This window comes from Onychostoma macrolepis, chromosome 12 (assembly GCF_012432095.1).
Source record: "Onychostoma macrolepis isolate SWU-2019 chromosome 12, ASM1243209v1, whole genome shotgun sequence".
Taxonomy (NCBI): Eukaryota; Metazoa; Chordata; class Actinopteri; order Cypriniformes; family Cyprinidae; genus Onychostoma; species Onychostoma macrolepis.
This window is the reverse complement of record NC_081166.1, coordinates 9,901,610-9,928,805: the sequence shown is the minus strand read 5'-3', so window position 1 is coordinate 9,928,805 and position 27,196 is coordinate 9,901,610. Positions and strand designations below refer to the sequence as shown.

The window sequence follows — 27,196 nt, the reverse complement described above, 5'->3', positions numbered from 1 at the left end:
GTACCACTGAGAGCATCTGAGCATGTCTTATTATGAAGCATGTATGTGCTATAGGTGTAGGTAGGATATCCAAATATACAAGCACAGACTAATGTTCTAGTATGCTGAAACATTACCTGTCATGTTATATTAATTATTACACAACAATCAACAAGTCCTATGCTTTTTCACGCCAATGCAATTGCTAAGTTTTAAGATCATGTTTTACATCAAAGGACAATAATAAAAATGCACAAATGCTGCCCTCTAGTGTTCTAAAGTAAGCCAAACAAACATTTTCACAAATTTTGCATACACAGCTCAGTTGTTTGATATCAAAATAATTTTTATCTTATGGTGTATAAAATAACAGTGACTTATAATTTATTATCTTAAACAAAATTCGCAGAAAGATGATCAGTCTTAATTACTTTTCAGCTTTTATAATTGTTTGATTCAATCTATACAGATATTTAAGTGAAACATGACAACTTATACAGTAATCACGACCAAAATGATTACTGAACACACTCTCCTAAAGATAATTCTGATGAAAATTCTCTGAATATTAAATAATTAGCTATACCCAGGGATGGGTAATTGCTGTCCCTCCTTGGCTTCAAAAAAGGTATATGAGAGTGTAATAGTATCAACTCGTGCCATCCTGGGGTCATCATCAAACTCTGGATCAATGTAGAAGAAAACAGGCATGTCTACTTCCTCATGTGGATTTAACCTCTGTTCCTCAAAACAGAAACACTAATGGGGAAAAAAGGAGCAATGTATTAGCACAATAATTCAGCACGTCTATTTTGAATTTAGCATGCTTTTTAGTGAGCTAGGTAACAAATGGATAGACATAAATTATAATAGTAATGTCAGCATGGGTATATTTAAATGTATATTTACCTGTATCTTATTAAAATATTGTCCAGCATCAAAAGGTACGACATTGTAGGTAGAAATGCCTATCACTGGTTTGTCTGTGGGATTCCGTGCCTTATAAAAAGCCAGCGCAGTTTCTCCTGGTACGAGCTGGGAAACATTCAAACATAGAATAATCAATCTTCAGAGACATTAAATGAAAAATATGCTGTGTATGGAATGCCATATGAACATTCATTCTTAAAATCAGTGTTTTAAATGACAATTTATGCTACAATCCTTGGAAAGATTTAGTATTGGCAGAAAAGAATCAGACTTATAATCAAAATATAATATTATCTTTACAAACCACTTTTATGATTATTGGAATTTATTTAATATATACACACATACATGTAAATGTTTGGAATAATTAAGATGTTTTAATTACATTTATTGGATAAAATATACAGTAAAAACAGTAATATTGTGAAATATTATTGCAATCTAAAATAAGTGTTTTCTACTTTAATATATTTTCAAATATATTTATTCCTGTGATGAAAAGATGAATTGTCTGCACCCATTACGCCAGTCTTCAGTCACACACTTCAGGAATCATTTTAATATGCTGATTTGCAGCTCAAGAAACACTGGTAACACTTTACAATAAGGTTCATTAGTTAACATTAGTTAACAATATTAGTAAACATGAACTAAGAATGAACAATACTTTTACAGCATTTATTAATCTTAGTTAATGTTAATTTCAGCATTTACTAATGCATTATTAAAATCACAAGTTGTGTTTGTTAACATTAGTTAATGCACTGTGAACTAACATGAATAAACAACGAATAACTGTATTTTCACTAACATTAACAAAGATTAATAAATAGTGTAATAAATGCATTGTTCATTGTTTGTTCATGTTAATACATTAACTAATGTTAATAAATGACACCTTATTGTAAAGTGTTACCAAAACATTTATTATTATTGTTCAAAATAATTGTGGTGCTTCATATCTTATTTTAAAACTGAACAAAAAGTTGATCAGAAAAAAATATAATCTTACGTAAATCTCTGACTGCTGCGGACGGAAGTTCCACTGCATGCTGGCGTGAGTGTCTGCATTGAAGGTCACTTTAATAATACGGTCCCTGACAGGCTTCATTGTCTCCACTTGATCTGTGTTATGTCCTGCTACTGCTGTGCCTCCCAACCCTGTTGCCTGATGAAAGAAAAGGAACATGTTATTGTAATTCCATGAATCCACAAAAAAAGACTTTTATTGAGATTATCAGTGTAATACTGACTTGACAGTACAGTCTGTAGAGTGGAACACTAGCATATGACAGGCCAATCATTCCAACTCCGGCAGCCGCGATGTATGTGAGGACAGTCTTGTTCCTTTTCTTCCAGTCATCTTCCTGGTTCTGATGTTTCCTTTTGTGAACTTTAGCTCCTCGTGACTGGTTGAGGAATCGTTGTGGGGTCTTCCTGAGGAAGAGCTGGCCACTGGATGTGGCTAGTCGTCTAACGTTGCAACAATTAATGCATAGCCGAGTGCTAGAAAGCGCTTGCTGTACGTAGTGCTTTGCAGTGCATCCACGGAGAAGGAACGGTAATAGCATAATCCTAGAGTTATAAGTGAAATGCCCCACAAGACAGGTATGTTTCACCTAAAACCCAAAACAAGGTCAGACATGATCATTAAAATAATATGAGGGAGTGATGGATTATATTACACAAACTGTGTGATCAGTCCACAACTAAAAAAGGCCTAGTACCTAGACTGAAGAAATGGTTTACTGATGAAAATAATAAGGCCTAGGCTATCAAACCTAGGCTTTAATTACATGTACTATAGTAAGTCCATTCAACCTTTAAATGTTTGGGAATTGGGATCAATAAATTTTTGTTTTGTTTTTCCCAAGAAGCAAAAATACATGAAATTGATCAAAACTGACAGTGAAGACTTGTAAATTGTTACAAATAAATTATATTCTATTTCATATAAATGCAGTTTTTTAAAACTTTCTATTCATCAAAGAATCCAGAAAAAAGAAAAAAAGTATTACAGTTAAGCATGCTAATTAAGCAGCATTGATAGTAACAGTGATTTCTGAAGGATCATTCAGCTTTGCCATCACAGGACTGCATTACTTTTTAAAATATATTTAAATAGAAAACAGTTATTTTAAATTCTAAAAATATTCCACAATATCATTTTTACTGTATCTTTGATCAAATAAATACGGCCTCGAAACCGACTTTTGAACGCTAATACGAACTTACAACATAATCAAGCAAATTGTGAAACTACTTAAGTTACAGCCTTATTTTATGTGCTAACGTTACTACAATAATTGACACGCGTAAAGCTGTATAGTCAATCTAAACAATAAGGTATTTTTTCTTAAATTATAGAGTAGAAAGAGTAGAAAGTCCTGCTACTGTACAACTTACAACTGTAAATCATGCAAAACAGCATGCTAACGTGTTCATCTACCGGCTATCAAGCTATTTACATTGTTGTGAACGTATATGTTGACCCCGTGACTAAATATCAAATTAATATGGTTTTAAACAACCACACGCATTTCATACAGAAGATGCTGAAACATTACCTGACTCAAATTATGCGGGTATGTGCACGTACACCCTTCATCAACAACATGTTACAAAACGTCAAGTTCAACACTTGGTGCAACAGATTCAAGTTCCCCGGATACGAACCACTTCATACTACAGTTCCGGCCGTTGCTGCGGAAACTGACCTAGCTTGAGGTACAGTGCTTGTTGCTGAGAGATAATAGTTGTATATAATAATTGTTCTTATGTTACCACTTGAATCAAGTTAACTGTGATATCAATTTATCAAAAAGTGTTCGCGGCCTCATGAACATTTCAACAACACGGATATTTAAAAGTTAAGTAAAAACGTCTTCAGGTTTCAGGGATCAAATCATGCATAGTTTTAAAACGTTATCCCCAAAGTTTGTATATGTTTTATTGGTTTTGAATGGTTATTATTGGTTAATTTGCTGAAATATTACACAAAATGTGGATTTCAAACTATACTATGTTTAAATTTAATTAATTAAATTTAATCGCACCATTAAAGTAAAAATCAATTTATTTAAAATTATACTTTCAATATTTTGCTTGCTACAGTATGTGTTTACATATGTATAGACAGTGTTATTCTGTAGCAAAAGAAAAAGAAAGCAGAAAACGTGTTGATCATTTATGAATGTAACGCTGGCCTTTGTGAACTTTCTAGTTTGACTGTTTTACTTACATTTAATTGACACAGATGTTTGAGGTAAAAATGAGGTAGGCTAAAAACTGTCAGCTAAATATTTATGGAGAAAAAAAATAGAAAATTTCCCCTGTTCTAGTAGTAATCATGATTCATGCATAATCATAGTAATCATGCTGCCTTAATTACTGTACTTTAAAATTCCAGCAGGGCTTCAAAGCGCCTCCTCCTGGTCACCAGCTGAATGGCAGCATTTAACCTTATTTCGCCTGTGGTGGCATTCAAGGATTAAGGGTTGTTAAGGGTTAAAAGATTATAATATTTAAAAATTATGGTTTATTTATAGGCTATATGTCATGGTTGTTGTTTTTTGTTTTCTTGGAGTATTTAAAACACAAACTGTCCTCAGTGACCTTATATTAAAATAGGACTTGGTAAAACAAGTTTTGTTTTCTTATTCATTCTTGTTTTTAGACACTTTTAATGAATTTCTATTTGATTTTATTTCTATTTTTTATATATAAAATGTAGTGGACAAAGCTAACTTATGTTTCTTAATTGTCTTTTCAGTTTTAAATAGACTGGACTGTAGATTCAGTGTCCCTGCATCAGAAATCATGCAGTCAGACTCCCGTCCCCTAGATCCACATCACAACCCGGTGTCAAGTTTGGAGCGTTCCTGCCTCCGGAGAGGCAGAATCATCATCAGCTGTGGCAGCGCAGAGAGAGGTGAGGCGAACCATGTGACTGCGGGGTATCAGGAGAGATTAGTGGATAGGTAGGAGTGTGTCTGTTACTGTCTGGGTAGATTGCTGTCTCTCGGTCATCAAGACTGACCCGATTTGAACCGCCGTTTCCCCCAACCCGGTTATAACATAGACTTTACAATACACCATCAGTTGCTCGTGGACCTGCAATGGCACTGCTTCCACAAGTGGAGGCAGAACACTTTGACGGGCTATCACTCCTCTACTGGTAGGAAATGCCATTATCTGTTTGTTATCTGGCTGAGAGACTTTAGATTAAGCAAATACTAATGCTTTTAAAGCTTATTTGATGTCTATCATAGCCTTATTTGCTGTGCTTGTGTCGTATCCTTTATGTTTCTGCTTGTTTGAATGTGTTTGGCATGGATGTTACAATTGCCTTCAGCATATTTCTTCTTAATCATTTGTGATGCTCTAATAATGCAGATAAACTAGCTTTCAGTCGCAACAGAGAGTTGCTGACTGTACATAAGAACTTGTCATTTTAAAATAATTTAGAGTTCATTATCATTGTCTTGGTGATAAACTGGCAGGAAGTGTAAAGTTAGAGCAAGACAGACAGGATGCACCCTAGGGGATGCCTGCGTAGTCTCGCTATATAGTCACTTGAGTGCATATCCTTACATGGCTTGAGCAAGGTAAAACAGATTAGGTAGAATTAAGTGATCAGTTTAATGCTGGATCTTTTGTAACACAATCTCACGCACTACATTTGAGCTCTCTTTGTTCAGGGTGACTCGGTAAAGACAAATCCTTTTATTTCCCGTAATGCTTTATGATGTATGCATTTTGTAGGACAAAATCCTTTTGATATAGATTTGATAGAAATAAACGTGTCGTAACCATGATGTGCCTGCTGAAGTAAAGGACAGATCATGTCATTATACAGAACGTACAGTAAATCTAATTCTCTTTGTTGCTCTTAATGTGACGGAGATTAAAGTACGTTGTTTACAGTGCAGAGGAGGAGATAACAAAGAACACTAATTGCAGAGATGGGAATCAGGTTAAATACATCACTAGTAAGGATCACAAGCGTTTGTCCTTGTCATTGTGTTCAGTTCGTGTTGACCGCCACATGAACTCAACAAAACAAAAACAACACTTTAGTCTGAGATTTAAAAAGTCCAGGAGTTGAGTCATCATCTGTTCCATGGACACTGTTGAGTCTTTAGCTAATGCATATGTTTGTTTCCACTTCACTTGGCTTTTTTTCTGAGTTTATTCTGGGGTTTTTGGGGTTTTTTTTTATAACATATTGTGACACTAATACAAAATATATTTGTTGCATTTTTTAATTAATTTCTTGTTTTCTAATATCATAACTTGTCTTGTATATTATAGTGTCAATGCAAAATAAATATTGACCGGATTTTAATAGTTTAAAAACATACTTTTTCTGATCTGATTATAAACTTGATAACACGTATCTTGCATAAAACAGTACATACATTTGGAGTCTCAGTGACCCCAGGTATTAATAAATGCAATGCATTTCACATGCTTAGATTTTCTAAATGTTGTACGCAATGTAGAAGTACACTCCTTCAAGTTATTTTCTTTGATTTGGTTTGTATTATTTTATTTTTCTGCAGTTTTATTTTTTCCTATTTTCGTGAACATTTTCTTTTTTTAAATCTGTTTTTGCATGGGTCAGACTGACCTCAAACAAACCCACCGTTGCTATACTGAATAACAATCGCCTTTTCAAAAGTGCATGCCTACTTCTTTGTCAAACAGACGGATAAAGCTTAAATAACATCTGTTTGCTGGGTTTTGATGAAGTCAGATGCACATTTAAAATGAATCCGAAGTGAACATTATATATCAGTTTTGAAATTACTTTTTAAAATTTTACACATGCAGCATTGTATGTAAACTACAAAGGACAGCATTTAAAGTATTTATTAATAGAACATGAGGGGGAAAAGGTAGATTAAATAAATACCAGAAAATATGTGATGATATTTGTACTATAAAAATGACATTTTACTCACTGTCCTAGTTAAAGGCAAAACATTATATTCTGTTGCTTTCAGTCTGTTATAGGGATTAAATGCAATAGAGATAAGGCCATCGTTGGCTTTGATACATACCCTCTTTCTATAAAGGATTTATCATTTGGTGTTTTCAGTGTTTATCCACGTTTGAGTGATTTTTATGTAAACCCACGCACAGTAACCTACTTCCTGTATAAATATTTTTCTTTCTTTTTTTTTTTTTGCCTGATAATGGGTTATTTCTTCAACCACCGTTCTGTTTGCTATAATCACAAACACTGATTTTCTTTTTAGCTTACTTTAAATTCATACATTCCAGTATTTCTATATTATGAAGCATGTGTCCGTTACAGTACAGATATTTGAAAGCCTTTTAAAACCATTCAGGTCTAATTTTACATCCAAATTCACACTGATATTTTTACTTTATGAATGTCCCCTTTACATGTTTTATTTTTTACTGTAATATTTGCCATTATCTTCAGTTGTAATGGACAGCTGTGCAACTCTCTCAATATGCAATATTTTGGGGAAAAGACTGGGAATGATTATGTTCTGGCCTTTAGGATTTAATCATTCATGCCTCTGAGGGTCAACCGCATTATTACCATCCATTCGATAATCTGTATTTTTAAAAACAGTCTGGAACATTTCTCTGAAAATCTTGTTTTTATGATAATATCTCTTGTACTAATATTTAAAGGAATCTCTCTTTTTTTTCTCAGGACAATAATGGGGCCCCATGGCATCAACCGTGCTGTGGAGAGACTAGAGTTTACAGACTGTAAAAAAGGACTTGGTGAGAACCAAAGCACATTTTCTTAAAAAGTTTATAAAAATATTCCTAGAAAACTGGGCTACTCTGCTTTATTTTTCAAGGCATTTGGCGCGCAATTTTATTTACTTTGTTCTCTCACCCCCATATAAAGAATTAATCCCCAAAATCTTTTTCTTCTCAATTTGACAGGCGTGAAGATTATTGGGGGCTACAGGGAACAGAGTGGTGAAGAGTTCGGCATTTTCATTAAACGAATTTTGCCAGGTGGCGTGGCGGCACAGGACAGTATGTTCTCTTTCCCAAAATCTCAACAGAATGTTTCTACTTAGAATCTGGGTGTGATGGATGATGTCCCTTTTTGTCTTTCAGGGCGTCTGAGAGCAGGGGACCTCATTTTAGATGTCAACAACATGAATTTAGGAGGTGTTACAAATGAAAAGTAATGTATTCTGGATTGGTTATGGATCTGTAATAAAACAGAAGATGCCTAAATTGTATTAAAACAGCTAATCTGAGAAATATGTTTGAAATCAGGGCAGTGGAGGTCCTTCGCATGGCGTCAGCTACAAATCACATGTCTTTACTGATAGTACGTGACGACGCTTCCAGGTAAGATGACTTTTATGAATTGTGTGACATTTAACATTTTTTAAGGGAATAGATTCTTTTTTTTCTATTTATTTGTATTTTTTCTATTTATTTGATTTGTTTTGTGTTCAAAGATTTTCATTAAATGGAGACAGGAAATATTGCTTGCCATGTACAGAATGCGTACTGTTGGACATTATATACTTAATCCTATAAATGGATGAGTACAGATGAGCGTCTTGATTTTTTTAAAATCTAAAAATAGTCTTAATACACTTAAGTACATTAAAGTCTTTAGCACTTTATTGAGAATTTTGGCCTTTGTTTAGTGTGATGCCATTTTTCCAGCACTAATTTCTTGTCTTTTTTATTATTACCATATTATTCAGTTATTTTTTTAACTCCAAACATGAGTATAGCTGTTTATAAATATATTCTTAGGAGACTTGATCTATAGAGTTAGTTCATACTGAAAACATGAAGCCGCTACTCCTTGCTAAATCATTTTTGGAGGACGCATGTAGAGCCTTTTGTTGTTATGGCATTGTCTGCTTTGCCAGAGGTCTCGGTTTTGGGCAGTTGTCAAGTTCTTCCTGTCTGTCTTTGTTTAAATCAAACTGGCATTTTGCTGGTCTCAGTGACTTCCTGATGAGCACTTTTGTTCTCCTGACTGAACAGCTGTTGACGTATTTGGGCCACAAGTCTGTCATATGTGTCCTGAGTTAAACCAGCTGAGGCCAGGTTTTAATCTGTAACATTGTAAAAGGATTACCTTCATAATTAATGGACAATCAGTCACCTCAAACAAACAGATTCAGTACAGTGCACAGAGTTTGAGAACATAATACAAATTTAAAGATTACTGCGTAGATCGCATTTCTGGCTTGGAAACAGTCTGGCCATTAACTTTGATACCAATTTATCTGTAATGACTTCCGTAATCTAATTAAGTGCTTCTAAGCTTCTTTTAGGACTAATGAGGAAGTTGCATTTAATGGGAGCTGTCATATTAAATAACTTCAGACTGCCTTTTAAAATGTAGTTTGGGGGTTTAATGGTTTTGTGTGTGTGTGTGTGTGTGTGTGTGTGTACTGGTATATATGGTTTATGAGGACACAAATGTGTATAATAACATGGGTACTACAACGTAAACATGGTTTATGAGGACACTTCCTGTGTCCCCATAAAACAAAAGGCTTAAAAAAACATACAAAATGGTGTTTTATGAAATTCAAAAATTGCCAGTAGTTTCCTGTAAGGGGTAGGTTTAGATGTAGGGCAATAGCACATATAGTTTGTACAGTATAAAAACCATTACGCCTATGGAGAGTCCCCGTAAACCACAAATGCCAGACTGTGTGTGTGTGTGTGTTCTTTTTTGTGTGTATTTTAAAAACTAAGAATGATAATATTCTCCAGCACTTCCTTAGAACAAGTTTGTTCATACTTATGTAATGCTCGATTTTACAGAATGGTAAACCCACATAATGTTTATGCTTTGAACACAAAGAGTTAGTCTGTACAAAAGCCCTCTTATTATGAACCACTGGAAAATTATGTGTCCAGAAAAGGTGAATTTACATATGACTGATTTTGCATGTGTCTTTATATGTTTATAATTAGGAGAGAATTTGTTGAGTTAATGGAAAAATATGGCTCCAGCAGTAGTACCAGTTCTGGATCAGACACCTCTGTTTCCACAGGTAATTTCCACTACGTCTATCATTTTACTGAATTTCAGGAGTGAATGACTAATGTCTGATTTTGAGAACTTGCAGCAACTGACAAAAATAGCCTACAATGTGCCAGCTTAGAAAACAATTTGGTTTGGGTCCTCCATAACATCGTTTTCTACATAAAAAGCCATTTCTATCATTGATTTCTACATGAAGAGTCATTTCTACATCAAGCAAGCATCAGAATAGACTTGGAACAATATATGTGTATACACTACCTTTTAAAAAGTTAGGGGCCAGTACATTTTATTTAAAATAAATTATTACTTTTATTCAGCAGTAATGCATTAAATCCACAAGTGACAGTAAAAACATTTATAATGTTGCAAAAGATTTGTATTTCACTGATTATTATTCCCAGAACACGTCTTAAGACAAGGGGTGACCGTGCTTTCTGTGTTGTGGCTCTAAGGCTTTGCAACTCTCTCCCCTTGTCATTGAGAACTATGTGTTCTGTTGAATCTTTTAAAAGACACCTAAAGACATATCTTTTTGGACAAGCCTTTAATTAGCAATATGGTCTGGAAGCAAATTTTTGTGATATTTGGTGGTATTTATACAACTGGTATTTTAACTTTTTTGATTTAAATTTTTATTGTAAGCACTTTGTGACTCTTTGTCTGTGAAAGGTGCTATATAAATACATTTTACTTACTTTTTTTTTACTGAAATGCTGTTTTTTTGAACTTTCTACTCATCAAAGAATAAAATCATCACAAAAAAATGTTAATACAACACAAAAATATTAAGCAGCACAACCATTTCAAATGTGATAATAAGAAATGTTACTTTGGCACCAAAACAGACAGGAGTAATGGCTGCTGAAATTTCAGTTTTGACATTATAGAAATAAATTACATGCATATCAAAAATAGAAAACACTTCTATTACATTGTGATAATATTTTGTAATATAAATGTTTTTACAGACTTTTTGATCTAAATACCCGAAACCTTTGAACAGTAGTGTTTACACAACAAAATATTCTAAGTGTATTCTTATTCTAAGTGAAAAAGTTGCAGTGATTGAAAGTATTAAAAAGCAAATCTCTTGTCTTTAGGAAAGATCACCGATACTGCCTCCTCCTCCTCATCTTCCAGATCAACCAGTCCTCTGCTTCTGAGCCCTAAAGACCCAAACCCAGTATACACCACTGCCTGCATTACCTCCCCACCTCCACAAGTCTGCACGTGAGAACAAAATATGACTGTAGATCTGATTCAGATTTTATCTTGTGCTTTTATGTGATCCTTTTGTATATACTTCAAATAATCCTATTACCAAAACAAATGACAGAACCTAGCAGCTTTCTCACACTGTTGCTGCTAATAGTTTCCCGATTGAAGAGTCTGAGCCTGAAAACATCTGACCTAGTCCGAGTAAAAGAGAAATCCCACAAAAGATTAATTTATTGTTATTGGACAAAAAGCGAATCACCTCAGGAACCATTGTTTCTGATGTTGATCAAAGCCCTTATGTTTACCTCTCTTTCCCCAGGGACTGCATGATTCAGTTGATATGTGTTGCCAAAGGGACTGGATTAGGCTTGGTCATCAGGGGCGGAGCTAACCGTGCAGAGGGGCCAATGGTGTACGTTCAGGAAATAATACAAGGAGGTGATTGCCAAAAGGTATTTTTTTTTGTTATCTAATTTTGTAAAATTGTAGAATAGAATTTAGAATCATATTTATGAGTTTAGAAAGAAAAACAAAAAAAAAAAAAAGAAAATATTTGTACATACACATTTTTTGTGTGTGTTGATTCTGCGTTAGCAAAGCCCTAGTAGTTTGTGAATAAAGTTAGTGAGTAAAGTAGATTATGTTGAGGTGAAGTACAGTAAATTACACTAACATATACAAGTTTAAGGTCAGTACATTTTTCTTTATTTTTATTTTTTTGAAAGAAATGAATTCAGCAAGGATGCATTAACGTCATCAAAAGTGACAGTAAAGACATTGGTGATATTACAAAAGATTTCTGTTTTAAATAAATGCTGTTCTTTTGAACTTTATGTTCATCAGTGAATCTTGAAAAAATTATGGTTTCCATAAAAATATTAAGCAGTTCAACTTAAGTTTTTAACACTGATAATAGTAAGAAGTTTTTCTTGACTACCATATCAGCATATTAGAATGATTTCTGATGTTATGTTGAGAGCTGGAGTAATGGCTGCTGAAAATGTATATTTGCCATCATAGCAATAAATTCCATTTTAAATATACTAAAAAGAGGAAATAGTTATTTTAAATTGTAATATTACTTCACAATATTACTGTTTTTACTGTATTTTTAAACAGTTTTGTTGAAGTAATTAAAGTGAAATTACGTGAAGTCCGTTAAGGTGAAGTGATGTGTTTTTCTTTTGACTCTAGGATGGGAGACTAAAGGCTGGGGACCAGCTCATATCCATCAATAAGGAGTCATTCATTGGAGTAACACATGAAGAAGCCAAAACCATACTCACTCGAACAAAACTCAGGTTAGTTCTCAAATATATATATGTCTATATGAACAAACTGTCAAGACAACCTTTCCAGAATGATAACGTAATGTAAATATGCTTAGTATCTTAAAAGACTTTGCTTCCATCCAAGACAAATGCAGATGGATGGGACAGAGTGTAAAATCAGATATTTATAAACGTCACTGTTTTGCCCTACAGACCAGACCCTACAGTAGAAATAGCATTTATCAGACGAAGGTCTTCATCAGGCTCCAGCAGTGGACCCCACAGCCCCATCTCCCTTCAGCCTACCTGCAGTACAGCCCCCCAACATAGGCCCGCTGGACTGGGGGGAGCAACTCTGCCTGGAGGTCTCGTTCCAAAAATAGCCAACACCCCCAACTCTGGAAGTGAGACATTGCCTTCTGTAGAACTTACTAAGGTGAGACACAAGACTGTGGCCAGAGACACATTAATGTAGTAACTGTTCTCGTGTGTCTTTTAGAGTGTGGTTTAAATTTTCTTAAAGGCTTCAATTTGTGTCTTTTCTACAGGTACGACCAGCAACAGCAAAGCCTAATCACACCCCCGTGTCCTCACCTGAGAGTGCCTGCACCACAGTGGCCAACTCTGGTACTGCAAGATTTATACAGCCCTTTATAGGAATCCCATAGGAGTTCCATACAAGTTCAACTCTATTCAGAGCGTATGTTGATTTAGCACAGAAAATTATCCAAAGGAACAAAAATAATAGTTACAGTAAAGGTTTTGAAATACATGAGGGAAAAGAAAAACATTCAAATACATTGGTTTTGAAAAAAGGTATGCATTTAGTTCATATTTTTGCTATATACACATCTCTTTGCTGCATAAATTGGCTTTGGTGAGAAGGCTTCATTTGTTGCATTCAATATATGTGCAGCTGTTTTATATGCGTTACAGTTGGACTCAGAAATACAAGTCACATTTCACTCCAAAATCAAAAGAAAAAATAGATGGTATACATAAAAAAATTAATTGTATAAATGAAAAAAACTACAATGATATTTAAATATTTCACACTTGCAATACTTATATTTTTCATATTCCAATAACATTAGTCACCATGCAAAAAATCTTAATGGTCTTAAAAATAGGCTAAAAATAATTTTTTAAGCAAAATATAAATTATTTCTTTTTGATTTTGGGGTCAACTAATCATATTCTTTGTGAGAATTACCTGTTAAATTGTAGTAGTGGGAATAAAAGATTCAAAAAGCAATGTTAATTGTGAACAACACCATTTTTAATATTTATCCAACTATAAAAAACAAAATTATTACTGTAACTTTTACATAATGCATGCAATAGACTGTAATCCCAACATTAAAATGACAATTTAAAATGTTTTTTAAAACTATTTTTGGGAATAATTAAAGTACTTTACCACAAATACAAGATTGCATGTCCCTGTTCATCCATTGTAAGTGCTTTACTGTAACTGATTTTTGCTTCCAAAACGTCAACATTTTGCATTTTGCCTTTGAACAATCTGAAACTCATAGATAAGAAGCATTTTGGCATAACCTGGATTGAGCTACCTGTTCAGCAGACGTGTGCTGATGATAAGATGCTGTGTTTGTAACTCAAGATAATCCAGCTGGCATGGTTTTGAAAATGGATATTACCATCAACATGACACATAGCTCCAGGTGAAATCGAGGATACTGAACTCTGTTCAGGACAGGGTTTCATTTCATTGACGAGCACCTGTAATAAAGCTCTTCTGAGCTGCGATTTACAACAGATTTAAACACCAGCTGTACTGAACGAGGAACATGAAATATGAAATGAAGAAAAATTATTATTATTTAAGTGTAATTTCTGGGGCCACTTTGCATTAACAATTGAAACTTTGATTCAAATATTGCACCATTATATTTGATCTCTTATAATGGCTTGGGTAAATGCTTTGTGTAAAAGCAAGAATTACTATTGTTTGCACAGGCTGTTTTATTTTTTCTATAAACCCCACCCAGACCAGATCTGCTGTGTTCAAAATAGTGCCAACTCTGTATACAATATTGTATTGGAAATACCCTATGAGGGAACCACTTTTAAGAACAGCATGTACATTTTCGCCGGAGCCCAGGTAATGAAAATTAATTATTGCATAAAAACCCTCATTGAGACCCCTGTAATGCCCTGTTACGCTGTGAGGGGGACTGTCTGATATTACTCTAAAATGGCTTTGAATTTCCAAGAAGTTGCTTTCAGGAAATAAATCCCCGCAAAAAGATCAACAAATTGGCAGATAACGAATGAGTGAACAATAAATGATGAGATAGTGAGCTCATGATCAGAGCACATACCTGTAAGCTCAGTTACACTCACAGTTATTCATCGTATAAGAGGATTTGTCAGGGTTGGCACTATTTTGAGCAAAGCATTGTGCATTCTCTCCAGTTCACAGATCTGGTCGGGTGGGGTTTATGGAGAAAAAAACAGCCTATGCAAACAATATTAATTCCTGCTTGTTCACAAAGCATTTATCCAAGCCATCATGAGGGATCAAATATAATTGTGTAATATTTGAATGAGAGTTTGAATTGTTGACCTGAAGTGGCCCCAAAAATCATTTGGATGTTTTTGGAAGTCTCTAATGCTCACCAAGGCTGCATTTATTTGATACATTAAAATTGTGAAATATTATTGCAATTTAAAATATATTTGTTTTCTATTTTAATATATTTTAAAATTTTAACTTATTCCCATGATGGTTTGCTGCTGAAGAAGCATTTCAAATTATTAGGAATGTTGAAAACAATTGTGTTGTTTAATATTTTTGAGGAAACTGAAATACTTGTCTTTCAAAGTTCAAAGAAAAATCATTTATTTGAAATAGAAATTGTTTAAAACATTGAATGACATGCATGAATGTCATTTTGATCAATTTAATGCATACTTGCTGAAAAATTAAAAATAAAAATTATTTTACTTTTCCAAACTTTTGGACAGAGTATATAATTGTTTTTGCATTAGATACAAAATATGAAAGCATGTGTCATCTGCAAACAAATTTTGCATTAATGTCTGACAACCAGAAAATGAGAAACATTTTTCTTGAAAAGTGTGTCCTACATTTCTATAAACTAAATGCTACTTCGTTCGATGTCTTGTTATATAATGCAGAGACACTCTAGAATTTGTAAGTGTGGCTTAAATGCCCAAATACTTCTTTGAACCACTACTGTGAGGCATCTACTTAAATAAATGATACTCTCATAGAGTTATGTAAGAGTCTTACAAAAAATGTGATGTGCTCTACCAAAATCACAAACAGCTGTTTTGCAAAAGAGATTTTTTCATTTGGATTCTCTCTCTCTCTTTGCCCAGATGCAACCGCTGCCTGTAATCCCAGCAATACCTGCAGACCCTCGAAACCTCTATCCTCGACTCCCAGCTTCGAAGTCAAGCCAGAGAAAATAGAGCAGGTCTCCATAATCATATCCTTTCAATTTGAGACTTACTATTTCTGTCACAATAGAGAATTACAGAAACATCTCGTGTTTACAGCAAGGTCAAACACTGGGCGTCCCCCCCAGCGGGCTTTAACGATTAGTTACCCATCAGTCTCAGTACTGTATTGATCTTTTACGGTTTTACTATCATGTGTGGAGGGAGTTAATCCCACTGTTGAACAATATGTGCAACGTGCTATCCCGTATCCACACCTCCTGTGGTATTATGGGAAAATCAATAGAGACTGTGCCATAGCTTCATTGTGTTAAATCACATTGGACTACAACACAGTCTGTAGATCTGTTGTTATGGAAAAGAGTGTAGACGATGAACAATTTTTAGAAATAACTCCAGAAGCTCATTTTTCAGTAATATGTATTTATATGAAATATTTATATAATTTTGTGGAAATACATATTTATAGTTTTATTTGTAATGTTTATTTAGTGGATACATTTATTTAAATTAAATTTAAAATACATTTAAATGACACTAAATGCATTAAATATATTATTATTATTTGTATTATATTTTATACATAGACATTCAATCGAGTGTGTGTGTGTGTGTGTGTGTGCGTGCGTGTGTGTGTGTGTGTGTGTGTGTGTGTGTGAGAGAGAGAGCAAAGCAGTGACCACATTATATTGGTGTAACGTAATGTTCTAAAAGGGCGGTTATTTTGTCCACAGGCACTGGAGGTGCTGGGATTGAAGCCTACTGAGTCTCAGGTCCTGACTCTGAGAGAAAGGCTGCGTTTGAACCCAGGAGGGACAGTGGCTTATGGAGGTGAGAAAAAATTCTGTCAGTCTTCATTATGTCATAGTTGTTTATGTACTAATGGCTTTTTACCTCTCCTAACTTATGCAGTACATTATTCTCGGTTTATACCTTAAAAAATAAACTCCTAAAAAGGCATTGTGGTATCAGTCATTTTGTATGACTGAACACATTTTAATAAGAATTTTTTTTTCTGTAAGATTTTGAGAGAGTGGCAAAGGAACTCTTTAAACTACCAGCCAAATCTGACTCAGAACAGGAAGTAGCAAGATTGCCATCAGATGATCTCATTGAGTCTCCATCAAACCCTACAGTAAGTGCAAATGATTTTTAGTTATTTTTTCAGCAGAAACATACACACATAATGTGCATATATATAGTATATAATGTTTTATTATTTGTCAGTGTTTTTAATATACTGTAATATTTATATAATTACAATTATTTTCAAAGCCATCATTATCTGACTCTGATGATCTGGATGAGATGGAGCGACTAAGAAAAGACCACATTGAGGCCTTGAGAGAGCTCAAGAGAATGCAGGTACCACCATGACAACGATTTCAAACATTGTCACATGCTGGAATGTGTGACATTCATTCATGTGTTATTGAGCGAGACTCTTATTAATCCTATTTGTCAAAATGAGTGCGCTAACTCTGATGCTGACTCATACGAAGATCTCTCTTCTAACAGGATAAGCTGGCAGAATCTGAGAGCCTTAATCATAAGATGCTGCAGGAACTGACAAAAGTTAAACAGGTACGCAACTCATTCCAACACCCGTTTCACACTGTAAGCAGAACACGTTCATTTTGGTGCCCATTTTAGCAGGTTGCAGCATTCAAACTGCACATGTGCAAAGCTTACTGCAACCTATTTATCAACATAATCATTTTGCATTTTAGAATTAACATAAAATAATTGAAACTACTCATCTTTTCATCTTTTTTACATTTTTATATGAAGCTTTAATCAATTTCTACATGCAGTGAAGTTTATAAATAATTACTACATTTCACCTTTTGGTTCTTGAAGTTTTTCAGAATTAGGAGATCTAACATATGGTATGAATATATTGACCATCTGGCTAAATTCACACAATTGCTACAATTTTGGGTTTGACTTCCACGGTGTAAGCTCAGAATTAGCCTGCTGTTGCAGTTAAACTGCTAAAAGTGGTGTAAAACTGGCCTTTAACTTTAAGACATTCATCTTTTGTTTTATTTTTTTACATTGTGATGTTTTATTAACAAATTTCGCGAGGAGCACGCTCAGATAATTGACACAGCCAATTCATCATCAGTAATCACACCATTTATCCAATCAGAACCCCTATAAATAATCAAAGCAGTCTTACCTCCATCATCTCTAGTCTTTCAGCATCCCTCCACCACCCAGACTCCTCACCTTCAGCCCGTTCCTACCCCAGCACGGAGAGGAGCGCTCTGGGTCCGGGCTAAAGGCAGAGCTCGGACCCTTCTCCCCGGACAGGGGGAGTACCCTGGGCTCGGGAGTAATTACTGAGCTCAGAGCCCTCTCCCTGGACAGCACGCCAAATATGCATAACCTTTACTCAGTTTATTATATGTAAGTGTGAACTCATGAAGTTCTATTCCATTGTCACTGTACCGTGTTAGATATGCCACAGGGGGGAGCTCTGGGCACATGTGCCATTAGACTCTTAAAGATGAGATGCAGGTGCTCTGTAGAGTTAAATGCTGAAACTGCATTATTTTATCAGCAACACTATACAGAACTCAAATGAAAAAAATGAAAAATGCTATGAGCAATATCCAAATATCTATTTTCAGCGTGTTACGCTCACTACAGGAAGCTTGAAACACCCACATTAAGAACATCATGTGGGAGATGAAGTATGTAGGACATTGAGGGATGGCAGTCGGTGTTTGGAAATAGTTCTTTTCTATGAGTTATAAAGAAATGGGCACCCACAAGCCCTTTGGGTTCTATCTCGGAGCCTTAGAAGTGCTTGTTACGTAAACCCAAATCCAAAGAGCCTCAGCATTCTATGCGAGATTAATTGGACTTTAATGGTTTTATTAGATTGTTACTAAGGCAGCAGAGCAGTACATTCTGATCATCCTGCTGCATATCAATTAAACTAAATTGGCAGTACAGTCTATGCTAATGACATCTTCAAGATTACTTATGCTTGGTTTATAATTTGAACAAACCACCAATATTAGGTGTTGCTTGTGTGTGTTACAGAGATGAATATGAAACAGAACATTTATGTTACAAAATATTTCAATTTCAAATAAATTCTGTTCTTTTGAACTTTTTATTCATCAAAGAATCCTGGAAAAAATATCATGGTTTCCACAAAAATATTAAGCAGCACAAATGTTTTCAGCATTGATATTAATAATAAAAAATGTTTCTTGAGCACCAAATCAGCATATTAGAATGATTACTGAAGGATTGTGTGGCACTAAAGACTGGAGCATTGCTGCTGAAATGTAACGTCGCCATCACAGGAATACATTACATTTTAAAATTTATTAAAATAGAAAACAGGTATTTTAAATTGTCATGATATTTCAAAATATTACAGTTTTTACTGTATGTTTTATCAAATAAATGCATAAGAGATTTATTTCAAAAATATTAAAAGAATCTTTTTCACCCCAAACTTTGTACGACAACATGAGCACAGAATATCGTAGAGATTTGTTGGTGGGCTCGTTTTGATTGTTTGGTTTTTTTTGTCCACATATCAACATGCTAAAAGAACACCTTAGCAATCAGTTAGTGACACATTCACATCATGGCAGTAAGTTTTGGCCAGAAAAAGCACCGCTCACATTTTCTTAGAAACTAGTTTATATGTATGGTATATGGTGTGTGTGGTGAACTATTAGCGCCCTCAGGGGCGCCTGCATGATTTCTTCTGAGGGTACGCACAGAGTGCTGCGCCCTCGTATCGACCCGGCTGCTGGCGATATCGTTTCTCTCGCAAAAGCATTCAATTTCTATTCACTTGCAGCAATGAATTGAAGCAACAATAATTTCACTTGCGGTTGACCTTAAGAGGTGATCTAAATAAGAAGGAAAATGCAGTTATACTCTTTATCAAAGCATCACATTGAATGTTTGGTCAGCTGTATGAGGCCCTTTGGCGTTTCTATTGGCGTCAGGGTCAATGCAACTTCTGTCTCCCCTTCCCAGAGCGCTTTGCTCCAGTCTGTGGAGTCGCAGCTGCTCCCTCCTGGAGCACTACAGAGGGCTCAGTTCGTATCCAGTTCATCACATTGAAGCGCTAATAGTTGTACTACACTCCCTGTGGTGTGAAACCAAGGCTTTTTAAAGCCCTGTGTTTCTTTAAAGCTTCGTTCTGTGTTGCTGAATCCTTTCTGCTCTCTTCACCTCCACCCACACTTTACCTTCTATATCTACCATTAGAGCAACAGGTAGGCTGATGGGCTTTTCAGCATCGAAGCAGTGTGCTTTTAAGCCTAGTCTCTTGTGAGAAATGTGCAGGCTACATCTCTGTCCACGCAGTGTTCACCCGGCTACATTACAGCAAAACGTGTATAGGGGCAGCCGTGACTGGTGTGACTTGTCCATGTGGCTCTAGGGATAAGATCTCTCCATTTAAATTTTATCTGTGTACTGTGATCTGGGGTTATGGATACGATAGAGAGCTTGTTTTGAGCTTTGACAAGCCCTACGCTGTAAAAAAATTAATTAAATAAAATAATAATGCATATTTTGTGTGTTTTTTTCCAATAAGAATATCTAAACATTCTTAAAACAACACAAATTTACTTTAAAGTCAAAACTGCTTTCAATATTAACAATTTTGTTTGGAGAATATATCTTAAATTTAAGCAAAAATGGAATAAAATTTAGTGATATTTATGGTTAAAACAAAAAAACAAAGAAATATATACACACACACACCTGTAAATATTCTAATATTTTGACTTTCATGAGCTGTAAGCTCTAATCATCAAAATTAAAACAAAAAACTTTTGCAGTATTGTACTTTACATGTAATGAATCTAGAATATATGGAACTTTTTGAAATAAGTTACAAAAAAAGCCTTTTTCACGATATTCTGTTTTTGAGATGCACCTGTATATATATGTACACACACAATTTAGCACAGGCTAAAATTATATATATTATAAATAATTATATATATATATATATATATATATATATATAATTATATATATCAGCAAATAAAAAAACAGCAAGGATTCATTAAATTGATCAAAAGTTACAAATAAATAAATTTACTGTATAAATATTTATAAAATAAATGCTGTATTTTTTTGTTGTTGTTGTTGTTAATCAGATTAATCATGAAAAAAGTATGACTGTTTCAACAAAAATATAAAACAGCACAACTGTTTTTAACATTGATAATAATAAAAATGTTTTCCGAGCACCAAATCACCATATGTGACCCTGGACCACAAAAGTCTTAAGTGTCAATTTTTCAAAATTGAGATTTATACATCATCTGAAAGCTGAATAAATAAGCTTTCCATTGATGTATGATTTGTTAGGATCGGACAATATTTGGAAAATCTGGAATCTGAGGGTGCAAAAAAATCTAAATATTGAGAAAATCACCTTTAAAGTTGTCCAAATTAATTCTTAGCAATGCATATTACTAATTAAAAACGACGTTTTGATATATTTACAGTAGTAAATTTACAAAATATCTTCATGGAATATGATCTTTACTTAATATACTAATGATTTTTGGCATAAGAGAAAAATCTATAATTTTGACTCATACATTGTATTTTTGGCTATTGCTACAAATATACCCCAGCGACTTAAGACTGGTTTTGTGGTCCAGGATCACATATTAGAATGATTTCTGAAGGATCATGTGACACTGAAAACTGGGAGTAATGGCTATTTTACAAGTATTAATACAAATCATTTTAAATTGTATTAATATTTCACAACGGTAGTGTATATATAAGCTACTATATTATGTACTGTATATGGATAGAATTATTCTGCACTAATGCATCCACTATCTCTTTAGACTGCAAGGCTTAATACTAGCTTCCGTAGTTCATTAAATTCTTGTTATTTTTCCTCAGCCACCTCCTCTATAACTCTGTCCCAGAAAGTATGTGCTTTTGAATTCCACATTCTTTGAAAATTACATTAATCGTAACCAATGCACGATCCTTATAATACACTTCACATATTCTCCATTATACATGGACATTAAATGGATAATAAGTGCCAATTTATATGCTTCTCTTATAAAAAAAATTATGTAGGATCCATCATGTCTATTTAATAAGTAAAGTTCTTCATTCAGTGGGCAATTATCTGTACCCTTTTCATAAGTTAGTTATTCCTGGTACTCTGAAATATGTGACAGTTAATAGTACTCATGATGAGTTAAATGCGTTTTCAAATCTTACTCTAATAGGTCCGCAGTAAGAAAGTCACACAGTCACTTTAATCTCAAATTTTGCCACATGTTGCGCGTTCATTTATAGATCCTCACAGTGTGGTTTTCACACATTTCATGTCACCTGTCTATCAAGAGTGCTATCATACCCCACAGCTTCATAATTACAATGGCCTGGTTACCTTTCCTTTGTCTGATGTCTATTGAGCGATGCCGTGCTGACAAGTATCCGATGCTGTTGTGGTTTTCGTCAATGCCAAAACATCTTTCGATACCTGTATTATGTAACAGCTTGTTTTACTGGTTCTCGTCTGCCAAAACCTGCCCTGTCTATTCTCTGTAAAGCAGTTATGGACATAAAGAAACTTGTTTGCACAGGACTTGTTCTTTCAGCCTCTTTAAACTTCTAGGTTAAAAGAAGCAGAGCTGTGCTTTGTCATGCTGCGAGTCTGGAGGGAAGTGATGGAGGAAGGAGGGGGGATGAGACTGTGCAGGCATTTCTTTTCAAGTGCACTGAGTTTGCAATGTTACAGGGGAAGAGCCCCTGAGCATTGTAGCGTCCTACTGTACATGCACTCTCAGCACTGTCGCTCTAAGTGGAACTCCGCTGTTGCAGGAGGCAAAATCTGCAATGGAGGAGAGTCGATCCCTGCGGACCCGGATCCATCTGGCAGAGGCCGCTCAGAAACAGGCCCGGGGAATGGAGATGGACTACGAGGAGGTTATCCATCTCCTGGAGGCTGAGATAGCTGAAATGAAGTCTCAGAAAACTGAGCAACCCGGCCGTGAAAAGGTATATTCCACTTTGAGAGTTTTACACTAGCCATTCCCAATCCACATCCCCTGCATGGCCCCACTCCGGGTTTTACCTCTCTCGTGTACTATAGAAAGTAGGTCACTGTTTGCTTTGTATTATTCAGTAACTGGGCTGATGTGCTGCGAAGGCTTTAACATGATCTTGCAGGGTGACGTGGGCTGATGAGGTTATTTTTAAAAAACTCTGGCTAGCAACCTCGCGTGTCTCCAGGATAAACTGTATTTTCACAGCAATGTATGATTACGTAGGATAACATTTTGTCTTGATTATTGTTACGATTGCTTGTGGAAAAATGATCACACACTATATGTAATAATTGCATTTTTGCCCAATCACCTTCAAAATTATTCTAAAATATATGTATTAAAAAAGCACAGTTTACTATTTCCAATGTTTACTTTCCTGACAGCACTTTTAATTGCAAATTCATATTAGACACGTTTTGAATCAATACCATTTTAATGCATAAAGAAAAGTAAATTTTCCTTTACTAAAACTGTAATCTTTACTACTTTACTAATGTTCACATAGGATGATCTGCAAGATCTGAAAAAAAGGATTTCTGTACTCGAATGCCAGCTACGGAAGAGTGAAACTGCAAAGAAAGGTTTTGAAGTCTCCACGGGCAAACTTCTACAGTTTGTGGAGGTGATGTATCTTTACTTTTAATTAAGTTTAACCAACTGCACATTAAATCATCACATCCTTATATCTTAAAATAAGGTTCCACCGTCAAAATTGCTCATGCAATTTTGCAATTTGCACTTCATATGTTGATTTGACAAAGACCGTTCTCACTCTTGCCCGAAGTTAGTCTTCTTACTAAACCAGAAAAGCTGAGCCAAAAAGTGTGTGTGGAATGTCCTTCTGATGGCATCCATCAACTTTTATGAAGCGGGCAAAGGTAGTCACACAAGCATAGCGTATTTACCTCATCATTCCAAGACTTCTTACACACATAACGGACATTTTTTGTTTTGTTCTGACATTCATATGATTGACATAGAATGTGTAGTACCCTTTCATTAGGCAACTATTTAAAAAAAAAAAAACATGACATCAATGTGCAACTGTTTTTCCACTTTCACCAGATGCTACAAATCAAGTAGCACTCCACTGGACTGTGTAAATCATACATTTATCACAGAACACAGAGGAAAAAAAGTTTTCTTTACTTCTTTACTTCTGTCTGTTGCATAAGAATATAATAATATATATTCCAGAAGTACATGATGCATAGCCACTTCAGTTCTTGCTGAATATGGTTTGTATATAGTATTGCATCCTGAATGGTTCATTTCATGGACACCATGCATCAGATACTTGATTGCAATTTTACTCTTATGTGAATACGCTTATGTACCTACACTACCGGTCAAATGTTTTAGAACAGTAAAATTTTTTATGTTTTTAAAGAAGTTTCTTCTGCTCACTAGGCCTGCATTTCTTTGATCCGAAGTACAGAAAAAACTGAAAAATTTTGAAATATTTTTACTATTTAAAATTATTGTTTTCTATTTGAATATATTTTAAAATGTAATTTATTCCTGTGATTTCAAAGCTGAATTTTTTGCATCATTACTTCAGTCACACGATCCTTCGGAAATCATTATAATATTCTGATTTGCTGCTCAAAAAACATTTTTATTATTATTATGTTGAAAACAGCTGAGTAGAAGGTTTCTTTGATGAATAGAAAGTTCAGAAGAACAGCATTTATCTGAAATAGAAATCTTTTGTGACATTATAAATGTCTTTGTCATCAATTTAAAGCATACTTGCTAAATAAAAGTATTAATTTCTGTAATTTCTTTACATAATGAAAAATGATACTGACTAGTGTATAATGTTACAAAAGCTTTCGATTTCAGATAAATGCTGATCTTTGGATCTTTCTATTCATCAAAGAATCCTGAAAAAAAATTACTCAGCTGTTAATAAATATTGATAATAATAATAATAATAATAAAAAACGTTTCTTGAACAGCAAATCATAATATTAGAATGATTTCCGAAGGATCGTGTGACTGGAGTAATGATGCTAAAAATTCAGCTTTGAAATCACAGGAATAAATTACATTTTAAAATATTTTCAAATAGAAAACCGTTTTTTTTTAAATAGTAAAAATATTTCCAAATTGTACAGTTTTTTTCTGTACTTCGGATCAAATAAATGCAGGCTTGGTGAGCAGACTTCTTTAAAAAACATAAAAAATCTTACTGTACGGTAGTGTATATACTGTGTGTAACCTGTAAAGCAATGGTGTAATAATTAGCATTATTATTATTATAGATTTAAAATATTTAACTGTACAAGCAGTAGCAGCAGCGGTATTCATAATAATAATCATCATCATCTTTTTTTATTCTAATAATATTTTTATAATCATCTTCATAATTTATTATTATTATTATGGATTTAAAATATTTAAATGTTCAAGCCGTAGTACTATCAGCGGTATTAATAATAATAATAATAATAATAAATGTAAAAGATGATGATGATTATTATTATTATTATTGCAAGTCGTAGTAATAATAGTTATATTAATCATATAAAATCAATGTGTTTTTGTTATTAAAAATGAAATAGCAGAATGTTAATCTTTATGCAGCATTAAATCTTTCAACTATGGACTAATCTGATCACCTACATTTTAAAACCCCCACAGGCTGTCCAAGGCTTTTTGTCTGAAAACCAAAGCGGTTCAAGAGGCTATAGGTAAGATAATTATTCTCGCACCCCCGTCAGTCTTTTGTAAAGGCAGATCTAATGATTTGACTGAATTCTAATCTAATTTGAAGTATGCCAGACAGTAATACCACACTTCGCTAGCAACAGGTGTGTGGAAAAGAATGATTTAATAACAAAGACTCTTTTCCTTTAGGGACCTTTACACAGTCATTAAAGTTTGCCTTTGATATTCTAGGAGGCTGTGTGTAAATGGTAACTTTTTTTCCAGAGTGAGTCTTCTGCCTTTATTTCTATTATAAGAGAGACTTTGCCGGAAAAAGACAGGGATAGTTAATGACTAGAGACCAGTACAACACCTTCCTGTGGCAGTGATGTTGATTAGGCCCAATCAACATGGCCTCCTGCAGCCTGTCGCCCCTTGCCCAGCTGGCAGAGCACGTCTGGAGAGGCCTTTTCCCCCCTAATGATCATCCCCACTGACTGAAGAGGCCACTGTGTCTTTTTCTATTAGAGCTAGAAAATATTACGCATGTCCTCTTTAGTCGAAATGAAGGCTATCAGCAATTTGCAGCAAAATACAATTTCGCAACTTGCATGAGAGCTTGTAAGTCACGCTTCTTTGAATGCTTTCAATGAATGAAAGATATTTACATGCTAAATATGAGTTCATTTCTTATAACTTTTCTCATACTTTTTTTTTTTTTTTTTACTTTAGACTATCGTTGTTATCTAGCACGAAGGATACCATTGAAATTAATACTTTTATTCAACAAAGATACACTAAGTTGATTAAAAATGACAGTAAAGACATTTATATTATTACAAAACAAAATATATTTAAAAATGCAATTTTTTTCATTGAAAACAAATCACGGTTCCTACAAAAGCACTATTTTAAACATTATTATTGACAATATGAAATATTTATTGAGCAGCAAATCAGAGAATGTTGAGGAATCAAGCAACTGGAGTAACGACTGGAGTAATGGCTGTTTTGAATAGGAATAAATGACATTTTAATTATATTAAACAAGAAAACAGTTGTTTTATATTAATAATATTTCACAATATTACTGTTTTTTAATTTGTTTTTGATCAAATAAATGGATCCTTGCTGAGCATAAGAGACTTCTTTCAAAAGCATTTAAAAAAAAAAAATCTTTACAACCACAAACCTTTGATTGGGGGTGTAAATAAAATAATAAAATAATTGTGTCATTGAAGATCAGTATACTAAACCATATTATTCTATAATGGCATAATGCATTAATTACACATTAATATACCTTCATAACCTTCTGCTTCTTGTAACATTCTTATTCACTTGCAGTTTTCAAAGTAATTCTTTTTTTAATCAGACTGTAACAAATATTAAGTATGTTTCAAACGCATGCAATGATTCAATCAGTCTGGACCAATTCATTTCAGTTTTCTGTTAATGACCTGAAAGTGTGGTGGTTTCATAATATGTTTTCATAACACTGGTCCATCCATGTCAGTGGGTCTGAATCCCCTTCCCCAAAAACCCTTCATTACAAGTCATGCTGGGCTCTTCTTTTACGCCAA

The 27,196-nt window shown here is 34.2% G+C and overlaps 2 protein-coding genes across 4 annotated transcripts in view; one reads left to right on the top strand and one right to left on the bottom strand.

The window, feature by feature from the left end:
- Positions 1-402: 402 nt before the first annotated feature.
- LOC131551559 (cytochrome c oxidase assembly protein COX11, mitochondrial) lies at positions 403-3,613 on the bottom strand. The gene is made up of 5 exons (XM_058794575.1): positions 3,477-3,613; positions 2,163-2,528; positions 1,922-2,077; positions 889-1,014; positions 403-738 (listed from the first exon to the last, which is right to left on the bottom strand). The coding sequence occupies exons 2-5, from the start codon at positions 2,478-2,480 to the stop codon at positions 556-558; spliced, it is 783 nt and encodes a 260-aa protein (XP_058650558.1). The 5' UTR covers positions 2,481-2,528; positions 3,477-3,613; the 3' UTR covers positions 403-555.
- Positions 3,553-27,196, top strand: part of stxbp4 (syntaxin binding protein 4) — a 32,265-nt gene continuing 8,621 nt past the window's right edge. Inside the window, exons 1-20 of one of the 3 annotated variants that reach the window (XM_058794572.1) lie at positions 3,553-3,636; positions 4,682-4,840; positions 7,604-7,677; positions 7,846-7,941; positions 8,026-8,095; positions 8,191-8,265; positions 9,868-9,947; positions 11,041-11,170; positions 11,478-11,610; positions 12,353-12,459; positions 12,643-12,865; positions 12,978-13,056; positions 15,799-15,896; positions 16,614-16,710; positions 16,902-17,014; positions 17,155-17,244; positions 17,398-17,463; positions 22,735-22,911; positions 23,467-23,583; positions 25,608-25,657. In XM_058794572.1, the coding sequence (XP_058650555.1) occupies positions 7,611-7,677; positions 7,846-7,941; positions 8,026-8,095; positions 8,191-8,265; positions 9,868-9,947; positions 11,041-11,170; positions 11,478-11,610; positions 12,353-12,459; positions 12,643-12,865; positions 12,978-13,056; positions 15,799-15,896; positions 16,614-16,710; positions 16,902-17,014; positions 17,155-17,244; positions 17,398-17,463; positions 22,735-22,911; positions 23,467-23,583; positions 25,608-25,657 (1,868 nt within the window). In that variant the 5' untranslated portion in view covers positions 3,553-3,636; positions 4,682-4,840; positions 7,604-7,610. The other 2 variants (XM_058794573.1, XM_058794574.1) reach the window with 2 other exon arrangements.